General features: G+C 40.3%; 1 protein-coding gene across 3 annotated transcripts in view; it reads left to right on the top strand.

The window, feature by feature from the left end:
• Positions 1-12205, top strand: part of KIF1B (kinesin family member 1B) — a 138396-nt gene that overhangs the window by 89685 nt on the left and 36506 nt on the right. For 2 of the 3 annotated variants that reach the window (XM_028487854.2, XM_028487851.2), the window contains 5 exons: positions 2746-2839; positions 3968-4116; positions 5512-5690; positions 5846-5983; positions 7164-7412. In XM_028487854.2, the coding sequence (XP_028343655.1) occupies positions 2746-2839; positions 3968-4116; positions 5512-5690; positions 5846-5983; positions 7164-7412 (809 nt within the window). The remainder of the gene's footprint in view (positions 1-2745; positions 2840-3967; positions 4117-5511; positions 5691-5845; positions 5984-7163; positions 7413-12205) is intronic. The other variant, XM_028487857.2, reaches the window with a different exon arrangement.

Raw genomic sequence — 12205 nt, forward strand, 5'->3', positions numbered from 1 at the left:
GGGATCCTCCCAGACCGGGGCGCGAACCCGGTTCTCCTGCATTGGCAGGCAGACACGCAACCGCTGCGCCACCAGGGAAGCCCCTGTGCATGTTTTTAAATCCAAGATCCAGTCACGTTTTATTGATTGCATTTGGTTCTGATGGTTCTTTTATCTTTTGTTACACAGGTATTTTTGAAGAGTCTAGGCCACATTCTAATTTGTCTGATTGTTTCCCCAAGATTAGATTTAGGGTAAACATTTTTGTTAAGAATGCTATAAATGTTACATTGTGTACTTCCATTTGCTTCACATCAGTAGACATAAAATGTCAATTTGTCCTATTATCAGTAATGTTAAAGTTTAATAAATTTAGTTAATGTGATGTTTCCCAGCTCTTTCTCCTTGTTAGTAGGCTCTTGAGATTGTGTGAATATTCTGTTTTCCATCCACCTTTCGCTCATTTGTTTTGGCTTTTATTAATGATCCTTGCCTGATTCAATTACTGCATCTAGGGTTGCAATATAGTGATTTTCTAATTGTCATTCCCTCTGCATTTATTAACTGGCTTTTTGTTTTGTTTTTTGGTAAAGAAGAACTTTCCCTTTTTCTCTCCTTCTTTCAGTATCACTGTGGGCTCATGGATTCTTTTTATACTCAATGTGCTGTATATTCTTTTCCTGTTATTATTATTTATTGGCCAGTGGGAGTCTTTGTCCTTTTGAAATGGTCCCATCAGTCTTTGAGTACTCCATGCTTTCTGGCCCAAGATATTCTGGGGTTACCTTGTATTTTCCTTGCTCCAGATCTGAAGTCAGTCATTTTCACAAGGAGCCCTGGTTCCTTTTAGTGGGGAATGGTATTTAGAAACCAGGATTGGTGGGGGCTAGGTGTACTTAGAAAACTTTTAAAAAACACTACCTGTCATTTTGATAGTGTGTTACCATTTAAAAGGACTTTAACTCGCGTTTTTAAATGGTTTGTCATTTGGTCCTTCCTGCAGTCCTGTGTGGTAGGCAGGTCAAACACTAAAATCTTCTTTTTCTTTTTTTTTTTTTTTTTTTTTTGCGGTACGCGGGCCTCTCACTGTTGTGGCCTCTCCCGCCACGGAGCGCAGGCTCCGGACGCGCAGGCTCAGCGGCCATGGCTCACGGGCCCAGCCGCTCCGCGGCACACTGGACCCTCCTGGACCAGGGCACGAACCCGCGTCCCTTGCATCGGCAGGCGGACTCTAAACCACTGTGCCACCAGGGAAGCCCCCTAAAATCTTCATTTTAAAGATGGCAAATATGAGGTGTAGAAAGGATTAACTTTCCCAGAATTATAAGACTAATAAGAGCAGGTGCCAGGAGCAAAACCCCAGTCTTTTTACCTGCTACTTTATATTTTTCATTTTTCCCACAGTACATAGTCTCCTAAAAAGTGTGTTTAGATGTCTTTAAAAAGCTGTTTCGCTGGCTCTTGGTCACTGCCAGCTCCACTAAAGAGAGAAAGCTTCCTTTGTGAGACTAAATGATAAATGACTAGAGCCTGGAGAATATTTGCATCCCTCTTAGCATAGCCATTGGGAGCGCCTTTTGTAACGGGGTTTGCTAGCGAGGCTTTCAGTGGTCCTCTGTAATGCGTGGAATATTTGATTTGTGACTTGGGAGAACTCTGTTTGAAAACAGTACATAGTCATACCTAAACCATGACAGCCTGGAATCGGGCCACTCCCAGAGAAGCAGGAAGCCTGCTAGTATATTTTAAAAATGTTGTGCTTATGTTGTGATTTGGTGTTTTATTATGTGAAGGTCTTTTTTCTTAACTTGTTTTATTGTCAAAAACCACAAGCTTTTTTTTCATTAACACTCCAATGAAACTTTTTAGATATTTTTTTCCTTAATCTCTCTCCACCATGCAATTTTAATATGTCAGATATATAGTGTATCAGTTTATATACTCTATGTATATTTGTGCTTTATACATAAAAAGAGTACTTTTTTTTTTAATCCCCCAAGAACCACTTTTTTTCCCTATTAGGAGTGATATCACCCTAATTGAGACTGCATGGAGTAAGATGGAGGAAGGAAGGATGAATATGATTTGAAATATAGTAATACATTTTGTATTATGATAGTATATTTTGAAATAAAGTTTCTTTGTTGAATAAATAAATGCAATATATAGATTATTTCAATCCTAAGAGCACTGTGATCTTTTGGTTGCCTGAAGGGTAAACTCATCCTACAGCTGCAAAGATAGTAATGTTTCATCCATAGGGAGCTTCAGGGTCTACAGTCTGAATTCTTTTCCCCATCCAAACAGTTAGATAATTAGAACTCTTGGCAATACTGGTGAATTTAATCTTTTCCAGTATTGTTTTCTCCAGAATTCTTGGATGTGTAAAGATACTATTTAAGTGTATTTTAACATTTAAGGGACACATGCATTTTTTCCTTCAAAATCCCCCCTCTCCTCTACCACAACCCCAAGTAAAGAACTCTTGAGTCTGAGGGAGTAGAAACAGAGAGACTGCAGTTAAATTCCTTGGAACATAAGATCTTTTAAAGCGTTTACCCATTACAGACTATTTTGCGTGCTTTATGGCTTTTTTCTGAAGCATTTCTCTGTGTGTCTTTCTTTTCATTGTTGTTTCCTGCCTCAATCTTCTCTTTTCTTTGTCTTTTGCAATCTCTACCTTGCCCCAGTCTTCCTTTCATTTCTCTTTTCCTTCCTTCTTATGTCCTCTCTCTCCTACATGTTATCTCCTTTCTTTTCGTTCAGGATTATGAGAGTAAATTGCAGGCCTTGCAGAAGCAGGTGGAGACGAGATCCCTGGCAGCAGAAACAACTGAAGAGGAAGAAGAGGAGGAAGAAGGTGAAATATAGAGACTGAAACTTTCCTCTGTATTGATATATGTTTCAGATCTGTGTTGTCAAATTACTGAGCTGATTTAAAGGTGATTTAAAAGATGCTCAATGCTGAGAATCCAGGCTGTACTCTCTGAGGTGGGGATGGGGCTCCTAGTGTCTGTTAGAACACAAGCCATCTGAGCATAGTCTCCATAGAAATCTCTTGGGCAATTTATATAAACTGTCTCATATTACTGTACATATGAAGTTCACATATATGTTGCAAATAAATATAGAGCTTAATCTTTGTTAAGATACTCTGTTTTATTTTCTGGTTTATGTCAGGGACTTCCCAGTGAGGGCTTTGGAATATATCAGCGTACATTAAAGCTATTTCTGGCAGATTGCTAATCACATTGCTTAGTCCTGCCTATCTGTCTTAAGTTTTCTAGAATTTCTTAGTTGAAGTAGGGCTTTAATGGTTAGTTACTGCCTTACAATGCAGTATGAACATTCATCACGTTTCATTTTTCTACCCAACCTCTCAGTAATCTCAAGGCTTCATAATAACTTTGAAGGAACTCTTAATTTATGTACTAAATTCTTTATTTTTAAATACCCATGTGAAGGACTTCCCTGGTGGTCCAGTGGGTAAGACTCCACGCTCCCAGTGCAGGGGGCCTGGGTTCGATCCCTGGTCGGGGAACTAGATCCTGCAGGCATGCTGCAACTAAGAATCCGTGCAACTTAAGAGTCCGTGCAACTAAGAGTCTGCATGCCACAACTAAAAAAAAAGGTCCCGCATGCCACAACTAAAGATCCCGCATGCCTCAGCAAAGAGCCCACGTGCTGCAACTAAGACCCAGCGCAGGCAAAATAAATAAATAAATATTTAAAAATAAAAAATAAATATCTATGTGAAATATGACCTTCTTTTTCCTGTACTAGAAAGAAAAATAGATATATTTGAAGTTGTATAACATACTAGGGGTTTTTCTTTATTATAAGCCACACATTAAGGTGTATCTTAAAAAAGAAAAAAAGAATGGAGGAAAACTGGAAAATACTTGATGAAAGAGATGAGGTAGAGGAGGGATATAATTTCTACATGGTTATGAGATCACCATTCAATACACTTCGTTTGCTCTTTCAGTTCCTTGGACACAACATGAATTTGAGCTGGCGCAGTGGGCCTTCCGGAAGTGGAAGTCTCACCAGTTTACCTCATTAAGGGACTTACTCTGGGGCAATGCCGTTTACCTGAAGGAGGCCAATGCCATCAGTGTGGAATTGAAGAAGAAGGTACGGAGGGTGTGGGAACCTGGACCATCTGGAGGCAGAGCTGAGCCTGGTGGGCTTCGTGGTCCTCATCGTGAGCTAACCTTTCCCTTGGGTGAACTCAGCAGCTTTTTGCTATGAAACAGGTTTATATTTGCCTGTATTTAATATATGTGCCTGGAACATAGTAGGTACTAATTAAATATTTGTTAAATGAAATTTTTAAAATAACATGTTTTCTAGCTTATTTTACAAGCGAGGAGACCGTATTCCTGACAGGAGCTAGAGAAACGTATTGGTAGCAAAATACTTCTCTTGGGTTTCTGAAAATCTCAGTTTTCTTTTAGTTTTCTACCATTAAGTTGGCACTTCTAAGTCCTATGTGCCCTCTCATCTTCTAGGGTCTGAGAGGCAGTTTTGTGTAATGGACAGGCATGTACACTCTGCACCCAGACAGCCAGGTTCCAACCCCAGCTCTCCCAGTTGTTTGACCCTAATAGCCCCAGGCCTCCAGTCCCTCACCTGCAAAATGGGTTTGGCAACAGTGCCTGCCACCCAGGGATTTTGTGAGAAATGAGAGAGTGAATGCATGGAAGGTGTTGAAGTAGTGCCTAGACATGGTAATTAATATTACTGAAACATCACACCACATCTTAGATTTATTCTTCTGTATGTCCCACGGTTTAACAGTCTCCTGACGGCTAAGATTTACAGGGGGCGGGGTGGGGGGGGCAATACTGTGAAGAAGGTAAGAGCACAGACTGCCTGGCTTTGGGAAAAATCATTATCTTCTCCGGGGGCTATATTCTAGTTCTGTAAAATGGGGCTAAGACGTCTTATTCATTCATAACCCCATCTCATTTTGTACTCATTTATTAACTATTTCCCTCTTCAAATAGACTAAAAGATGGCAGGGACTATCTTTTTGTCTTACAGCTGTATCTAGCATTTCATTAATAGTTGGTAAAAATATAGGGTGGTATCAAGAAATAAATGACATGATGAATGCAAAGCACTTAGCCTGTGGTAACAATTTTAAGAGTAATAGTTGTAATCCTCTGAATTTAAAATGGAAAACCTTAGCATGCCTCCACCCTCTCTCATTAGTGAGACACTAGAGGGTGCACTCCTGGGTCCACCTTTTGTTCTCTACAGAAGTCTTCGTTCAGTCAACCAAAGTATATTTATTGAGATTTTAGGTTGTGCAAAAACACTGTGCCAGGCTAGGAAAACAAAGTCTGTAAATAGCTTCATGATTAAATATACAAGTGGCCACTTTTTTCAGTTGATCACAAGCTGTTGAGCAGGTGCTGCTGTTTGACCTCCTTCCCATTGGGCATGATTATATTGCCTTGTTTCCAAAACGTACTTGCTAAAAACAGAAAGGCCATTTGTCGCTGGTTTCTTCCTTCCATTTAGGTGCAGTTTCAGTTTGTTCTTCTGACTGACACGTTGTACTCCCCTTTGCCTCCTGAATTACTTCCCACTGAGGTGGAAAAAACTCAGGAAGACAGACCGTTCCCTCGTACAGTGGTGGCCGTAGAAGTCCAGGATCTGAAAAACGGAGCAACACATTATTGGTCTTTGGCGAAACTTAAGTATGAAAATGTTATGCATAAAGCCTTTATTCTTATTTAATATCATTAAATGGTGGGAGCAGCTTTTTAAAATCTTACATGGAAGATACTTCCAAGATGAAATTTTGATGTGACCTTGTGATATTAACCCAGCACACTTTATGGTTACTGTACAGGCAGAGGCTGGATTTGATGCGAGAGATGTATGACAGGGCAGGTGAGATGGCCTCCAGTGCCCAAGATGAAAGTGAAACCACCATGACTGGCAGTGATCCATTTTATGATCGATTCCATTGGTTCAAACTTGTAGGAAGGTATGTAATGATTTTATTGATGTCTTCTTTTCAGGTAATGAATGGTTTTATTTTAATTGTTTAAAGCCTTGGCAGATATTACAGAAAGTTAAAGAAAAAGAGTATAAAAAAGCCCCAGTTATAATCTTATCCACTCATACACAGCCACTGTGTCATTTGGTATATTTCCCTTTAGTTTTATCCAACAGGCACATTTGTTTTAAGTTTCAGACTTTCAATCAAAGTAAGTGACAGTCTTCCCTGCCTGTCAACGCATTCACAGAATGTCTTACACTTGACCAAGATAGATTTAAAAGAAAAAGGAAACCTGTGTCTGTATCCTGCATAGTTTAAAATCACAGTATGACGTCCAGTTTATCAGACTGCAATCTCTCCATGACCTGATGTCCTCACTTTAATTTTTAAAGCAGTTCATCTCACTTTAGTCTTTGCCAAGAGTGAATAATTGCACACCTTAGTAATCTACCTGAGCCTTTTTTGTGTATACTTTACTTTCAGCATTTAACGTGAGTCCATAGTGAGTCACGTTCTTAGAGGTTTAGAATTCTTAAAGCAGAGAAGTGTAAGTTTTCACCTTAATGATTTCAGAATTTGAAAAATTTTCTAATGGCAAAAACTTTCCAACAGTTTTAAAGGAACGGGGTTAAAAGGCGGGGCTGAAGTCGTAGTATTTTGTAGAAATGAAGTAAGTCTTTTCCAGTCTACTCTGATAGTAGAGCGTTTTCAAAGAGATGAATTGGCCAAACACGTCTTACCCAAGCAAGGCACATACCTGCTTTGCCATATACCATTTCATCCGTTTTGTTTTCTGCTCAGAGATGACATGGGAATTGGAATAAAGATTTAAACCTTATTATTTCACCTAATATTGAGTGGCTCCTTTGAGACCTGGCTGCTGATCTTTTGTGTGAACTGGAGAACTTAAATGTTTTACAGCACATTATTTACCTTGGATATTCTACTCATGTATTTCCTTTGCTTTTCTCATTCCAAGGATCAGTCCTTGTTCCATTTCACCTGAGCCAGATGATTTATGCTTATTTTATCCCTTTGCTTTTCCACTTGCTTTGTTGTTTTGGTTCCCCAGTGGGTTCTGTCCTGTTGGCAGCTGTAGCTTCCTGTTTAACCAACTATTCCTCTCTCCTTGGCTGTGTCCGTCGGCATCTTACCTGGTGTCTAGCGCCCCCATTTTCCACGGCTGTGTGAATGAGCGCCTTGCTGACCGCACGCCCTCCCCCACTTTTTCCACGGCCGATTCCGACATCACTGAGCTGGCTGACGAGCAGCAAGATGAGATGGAGGATTTTGATGATGAGGCATTCGTGGATGACACCGGCTCTGACGCAGGGACGGAGGAGGGATCAGACCTCTTCAGTGATGGGCATGACCCGTTTTACGACAGATCCCCATGGTTCATTTTAGTGGGAAGGTTGGTGAGGTTAAAGTGAGAAAGGCAAAAAGGGACCAGCTCTTGCTCTAAAGAGGCTCCTTGTGCAATTTGGGACAATTTTGCTTTAGCCAGTTCAATTCATGACACGCTGATCTGGCTGAGAGAGCCCTCAGGCAGCGTCTGTGAGGTACTTGGCCTACTCGGTACGGCATGGGGCAGCGTGTGGACACTCTCCGTGGAGGATTCCTTGTCTTAAACTGCCCAGTAATTTTGTTCTGAAGGGGGAGACCCCAGAGGAGAAAGTAATCAAAGCTAAGAGTCACACCGTTATGGAGTTGAAGAATGTTATTGTGTCTGATGTTTCTTCTTTGTGGGAATGTGAGTGAGAAAGCAAAAGGGGCCACGTGAGAAGGATAGCAGAGTAAGTTCAAGGCTAGGCTGAAAGGACTCGTGGCGTCAGCAGCAATCGTGAGGACAGACGTGGAATCAGGAGTAGTGTTAGGTTTATTTCTTGCTTAGTCTGTGAGTCCAGAAAAGAATCAGGAGCGTGAAGTTTCCTCTTTGTCTAACTAAAATGGATGCCTTTCTTTGGCCAGTTTCATAGATCTTTGGCTTGTGCTAAGATTTTACCTATAGGCATTATAATGATGAATCTCATAAAATTATCTGTTGAAGCCATCAACAATGGATATTTGTTCAGTGCTCCATGACACTGCTTTGTGTTAAGTTCAGCTTACAAGACCAAGGCATTGTCTCTGGCCCCATCTGTCAGTGATGCAGAGCTCTCAGGCACATGTTCCTAATACTGGGGTCTTTGTCTACATCCAGTCTTCATGCTGAAGTAATTTTAATTACAAATTCAACAGTGCAGCACTAACTGGATTAACAAAAAATTATGTCTATGTTTTGATTTAATTTCAGTGCTGCATTAAAACCACATATTGTTGAACCCGTTAAAAATAAGGGAAATTACATTAGTGTTAGTGGATAAGCACCAGTTATCTAAAAATATGAAAGTGCAGCGAGTCTCCTGACCCATTACGGACACCAGGTTCTAAAACTTAGCTCAGAGTATGGTGTCGGTTACCTGGTGAGAACTAAATAAATAATGTAGAAGATGATCGCTTTTATGGAAAGGGGGAAAAGAAAAGCTTTTTTTTTTTTTTTTTTTTTTTTTTTTTGCGGTACGCGGGCCTCTCACTGCCGTGGCCTCTCCCGTCGCGGAGCACAGGCTCCAGATGCGCAGGCCCGGCGGCCATGGCTCACGGGCCCAGCCCCTCCGTGGCATGTGGTATCTTCCCGGACTGGGGCACGAACCCGTGTCCCCTGCTTCGGCAGGCGGACTCCCAACCACTGCGCCACCAGGGAAGCCCCAAGAAAGGCTTTTTGATAGAAATTAAAGCCTCAATTATGACTGTGGGTTGTACTGTTAGACAGTCTTGGGGTTTTACAGTGGTAAAGGGGCATTTATTCAGTTTTTCCATGAATAAATATAAAGGATTATACAACCATGAATATTGTCTGGTGTATTGCCAGGAATAGATGCTTAGAATTTCAGAGAAGCTGATTTATATTAAAATTGAGAAAGGTACTTCTGTGTACAAATAATGGGACCATAATGCTTTCTTTCCTTTATGGCTGTTTCCATCCTCTTCTGAGAGGGTTAGAAGTTGGAATCAAGTTTTTATCCACAAACTGCTTGGTCCTGATGCCAGTCTTGCAGCTTCTCACGCTGCTCACTTTGTTCTACAACATCACACGTGAGGAGTAGGTAGCTTCACCCTATGTGGTGTGGTGGAAAGAACACTGACCTAACTTAGGACAAGCAACTAAAACTGAGGCCCGTTAGGTTCTGAAGTATAAAATGAAGAGTTAGGTAGGGAGAAGAAAAAGCATTAAAGATCTTTTTCATCTTTTGTATTCTTTCATCCACACTAGCAAAATGAGTATCCTGGTTCTACTCAGAGTACTACTCAGAAGCATTTGTATTTTGAGTCAGTTGTATGAAAATCTCACGTAATGGGGAAATTCTCTGCCTTAAGATATATGTATTTTCTCTCATTTTAATCATATCAGATTTAAGTGTAGGTATAAGGCAATCAACTCTACTTTGATTTTCAAATAAATTATTTGTGGAGCTGTGGCTCAGGAATTGACCTTTCCATTTCTTTGGGTTCCCAGGTTCTAAAACTGACTTTGCTTTGCAAGAAAAGTATTAGGGGAGAAGGTGAAATCATAACAGTTAGCAGAGTGAAGGATAGCTCTCTATTTTCATCCTTGACTGTGTTTCTTACCTACAAACCATTTGTAATAATGCAGCATCACCCAGTTATGTACCAGTCATTCTCTGTGTAAAAGGAGTAACTTCTTTGCTGTTTTTGTGATTCACGGGATTAGATTTCCCGTATTGGCACATAATCGCAAATACAATTTACTTATAAAATTTTCCAGTTTTTTGTAAAATTCCATTTATAGGTTTTGATTCATGGCCTTGGCTGCCTCTGGTGAATTTTTACATGAAAATTAAAAGAGCTTGTCCCTTTAGCTATTCTCTTATGGCATGCTGGGATGTTATGAATCATCCGTCATCATTTGGGATGAAATGTGAAGTATTTAGGCTAGTGTTCTGGGTTAAAAGTCTCCTGGTTATTCTGTGACCTAAGTACCTGAACTGACATTCTTTCTGTAACTGATCATAATTATGCTGGTTTTTATTATCTTTATGTTGACAGAATTTGTTTCCCTTTTTACGTAACTTCATAGAACTTTATGCTAATACATCCTTTACATCTTCCCCTCTCTCGTCCCTGTTCTCTTTCAGTCTGCTAGGTCAAGGTACAAGGATTCTCGAGAATGAAGAATAATTATAAAAATTCCGGTTTTAAAAAACTTCATAAGAGAACATTTATAGAGCCCAAAGCATTGATTTTGGACCAAAGCCTATGTTATAATAATAAGACAAGGAGCTGTCTAGTGACTGTGCAGTTGTGTAGTCGCAGTGCCGATGCATGCGCCACTGCCATTGAATTATAGAATTCTCTCTTCTAAAAAGGGAAATTTACAAGAATACTTCCTATTCTTCCACTTTTGGAGTAGCCGTTGCCATAGACAGAAAGGAGATTCTTCGTTAACGTTTGCTCAAACAGTACTTTATTGTAATTAAAAACAGGGGTTCTTGTTTTTTTGTTTTGCGGCACTCGGGCCTCTCACTGTTGCGGCCTCCCCCGTTGCGGAGCACAGGCTCCGGACGCGCAGGCTCAGCGGCCATGGCTCACGGGCCCAGCCGCTCCGCGGCATGTGAGATCTTCCCGGACCAGGGCACGAACCTGTGTCCCCTGCATCGGCAGGTGGACTCTCAACCACTGCACCGCCAGGGAAGCCCGGGGTTCTTGTTTCTGAGTAGCTACTTTTAAGTATAAAAATAGCTATACAAATTAAATATAGTTAGGAATCTAAACATGTCCTATATAGTTAATATCCATCATGAGTATGGCTTTGAAAAATCAACCTAATATAAAGTTGAATGGCTTTGCTTCTCTACCTCTGGTTTAACCCATTTTTCTGGAAAAATCTTCCACTTCTACTTAAAGATAGAGGACAGATCACTTTCCCATTCACTTATGTACATAGATGTTCAGTCACTCACCAGTTATTTATTGACCAGACATGGTTCCTGCCCTCATGGGTTTTCAGTCTGGTGGGTGAGACAGACAAATAATTACATAAATAAATGGAAATCATAGCAATGATGGAGTTGTGTGTTACTGAGATCATAAACACTAGGGGGACCTGTCATAAGAGAGTGGTATTTGGAATAAGATGTGAAATCAAAGGCATGAGGTGGGTAGTAGAGCTCAGAGAGGACAGCAGACAGGGGAAGAGCATTATGCGATGGCTCTTTAATGGCCAAGGCATTGAATGTGGGCAGTGGCTGGAATGCCAGTAAGAAATGAAGGTGGTCTGTATGTGTGCTGACTTTGAAAGTGAAATTATCCATTTGGTACCTTATGCCAAATTCCTAGTCGTTAAACTCTATCACAGTAGTTGATGTTTGAGAGTCTTGTTTGTAATCCTTTTTAGACTTTTCTTTTAAAAAGTTTTGTACAACGGAGCTTTATCCCTCTTTTTTAGCATTGCCCTCCCCCACCTTTGGAGCAGACTGAAAGGGAAGTAGACATCATTTGATCTGATTCAGTGTCCACTTGCAATTATTTTTGTTATACTTTCATTCATGTTTCATTTATGCTCTTTCAGTTTTATTAACATTTGTTTTTCTGTGGTGTATTTTGTCTATTTTCAGAATTGTTTTCATTACTTGGAGTTGAAATCCCAAGAATCCGCTCCATCTTCCTTTTCTTTGTTTTAAAGTAGATTCAGAGCAGGAAAAGGTGCAGACATGCATACAGGCATACCTCGGAGATATTTCTGGTTTGTTTCCAGACCACTGCAATAAAAGCAGATATCACTATAAAGCCAGTCACGTGCCTTTTTTGGTCTCCCAATGCATGTAAAAGTTATGTTTACATTACATTTGGTCTATTAAGCGTGCAAAGCGTTATGTCTAAAAAAAAAACAATGTATGTACCTTAATTAAAAAATACTTTATTGCTAAAAGGAATATGCTAGCCATCATCTGAGCCTTCAGTGAAGTAGGCTTTTTGCTGGTGGAGGTTGCTGTTTGATAGCATCTAACCCACAGTAGAACTTTCAAAATTGGAGTCAGTCCACTCAGACCCTGCCATTGCTTTATCAGCTATGTTTATGTAATATTTTAAATCCTTTGTTGTCATTTCCCAGCATCTTCACTGGAAGTAGATTCCATCTCAAGAAAC

This window comes from Physeter macrocephalus, chromosome 3 (genome assembly GCF_002837175.3).
Source record: "Physeter macrocephalus isolate SW-GA chromosome 3, ASM283717v5, whole genome shotgun sequence".
Classification (NCBI taxonomy): domain Eukaryota; kingdom Metazoa; phylum Chordata; class Mammalia; order Artiodactyla; family Physeteridae; genus Physeter; species Physeter macrocephalus.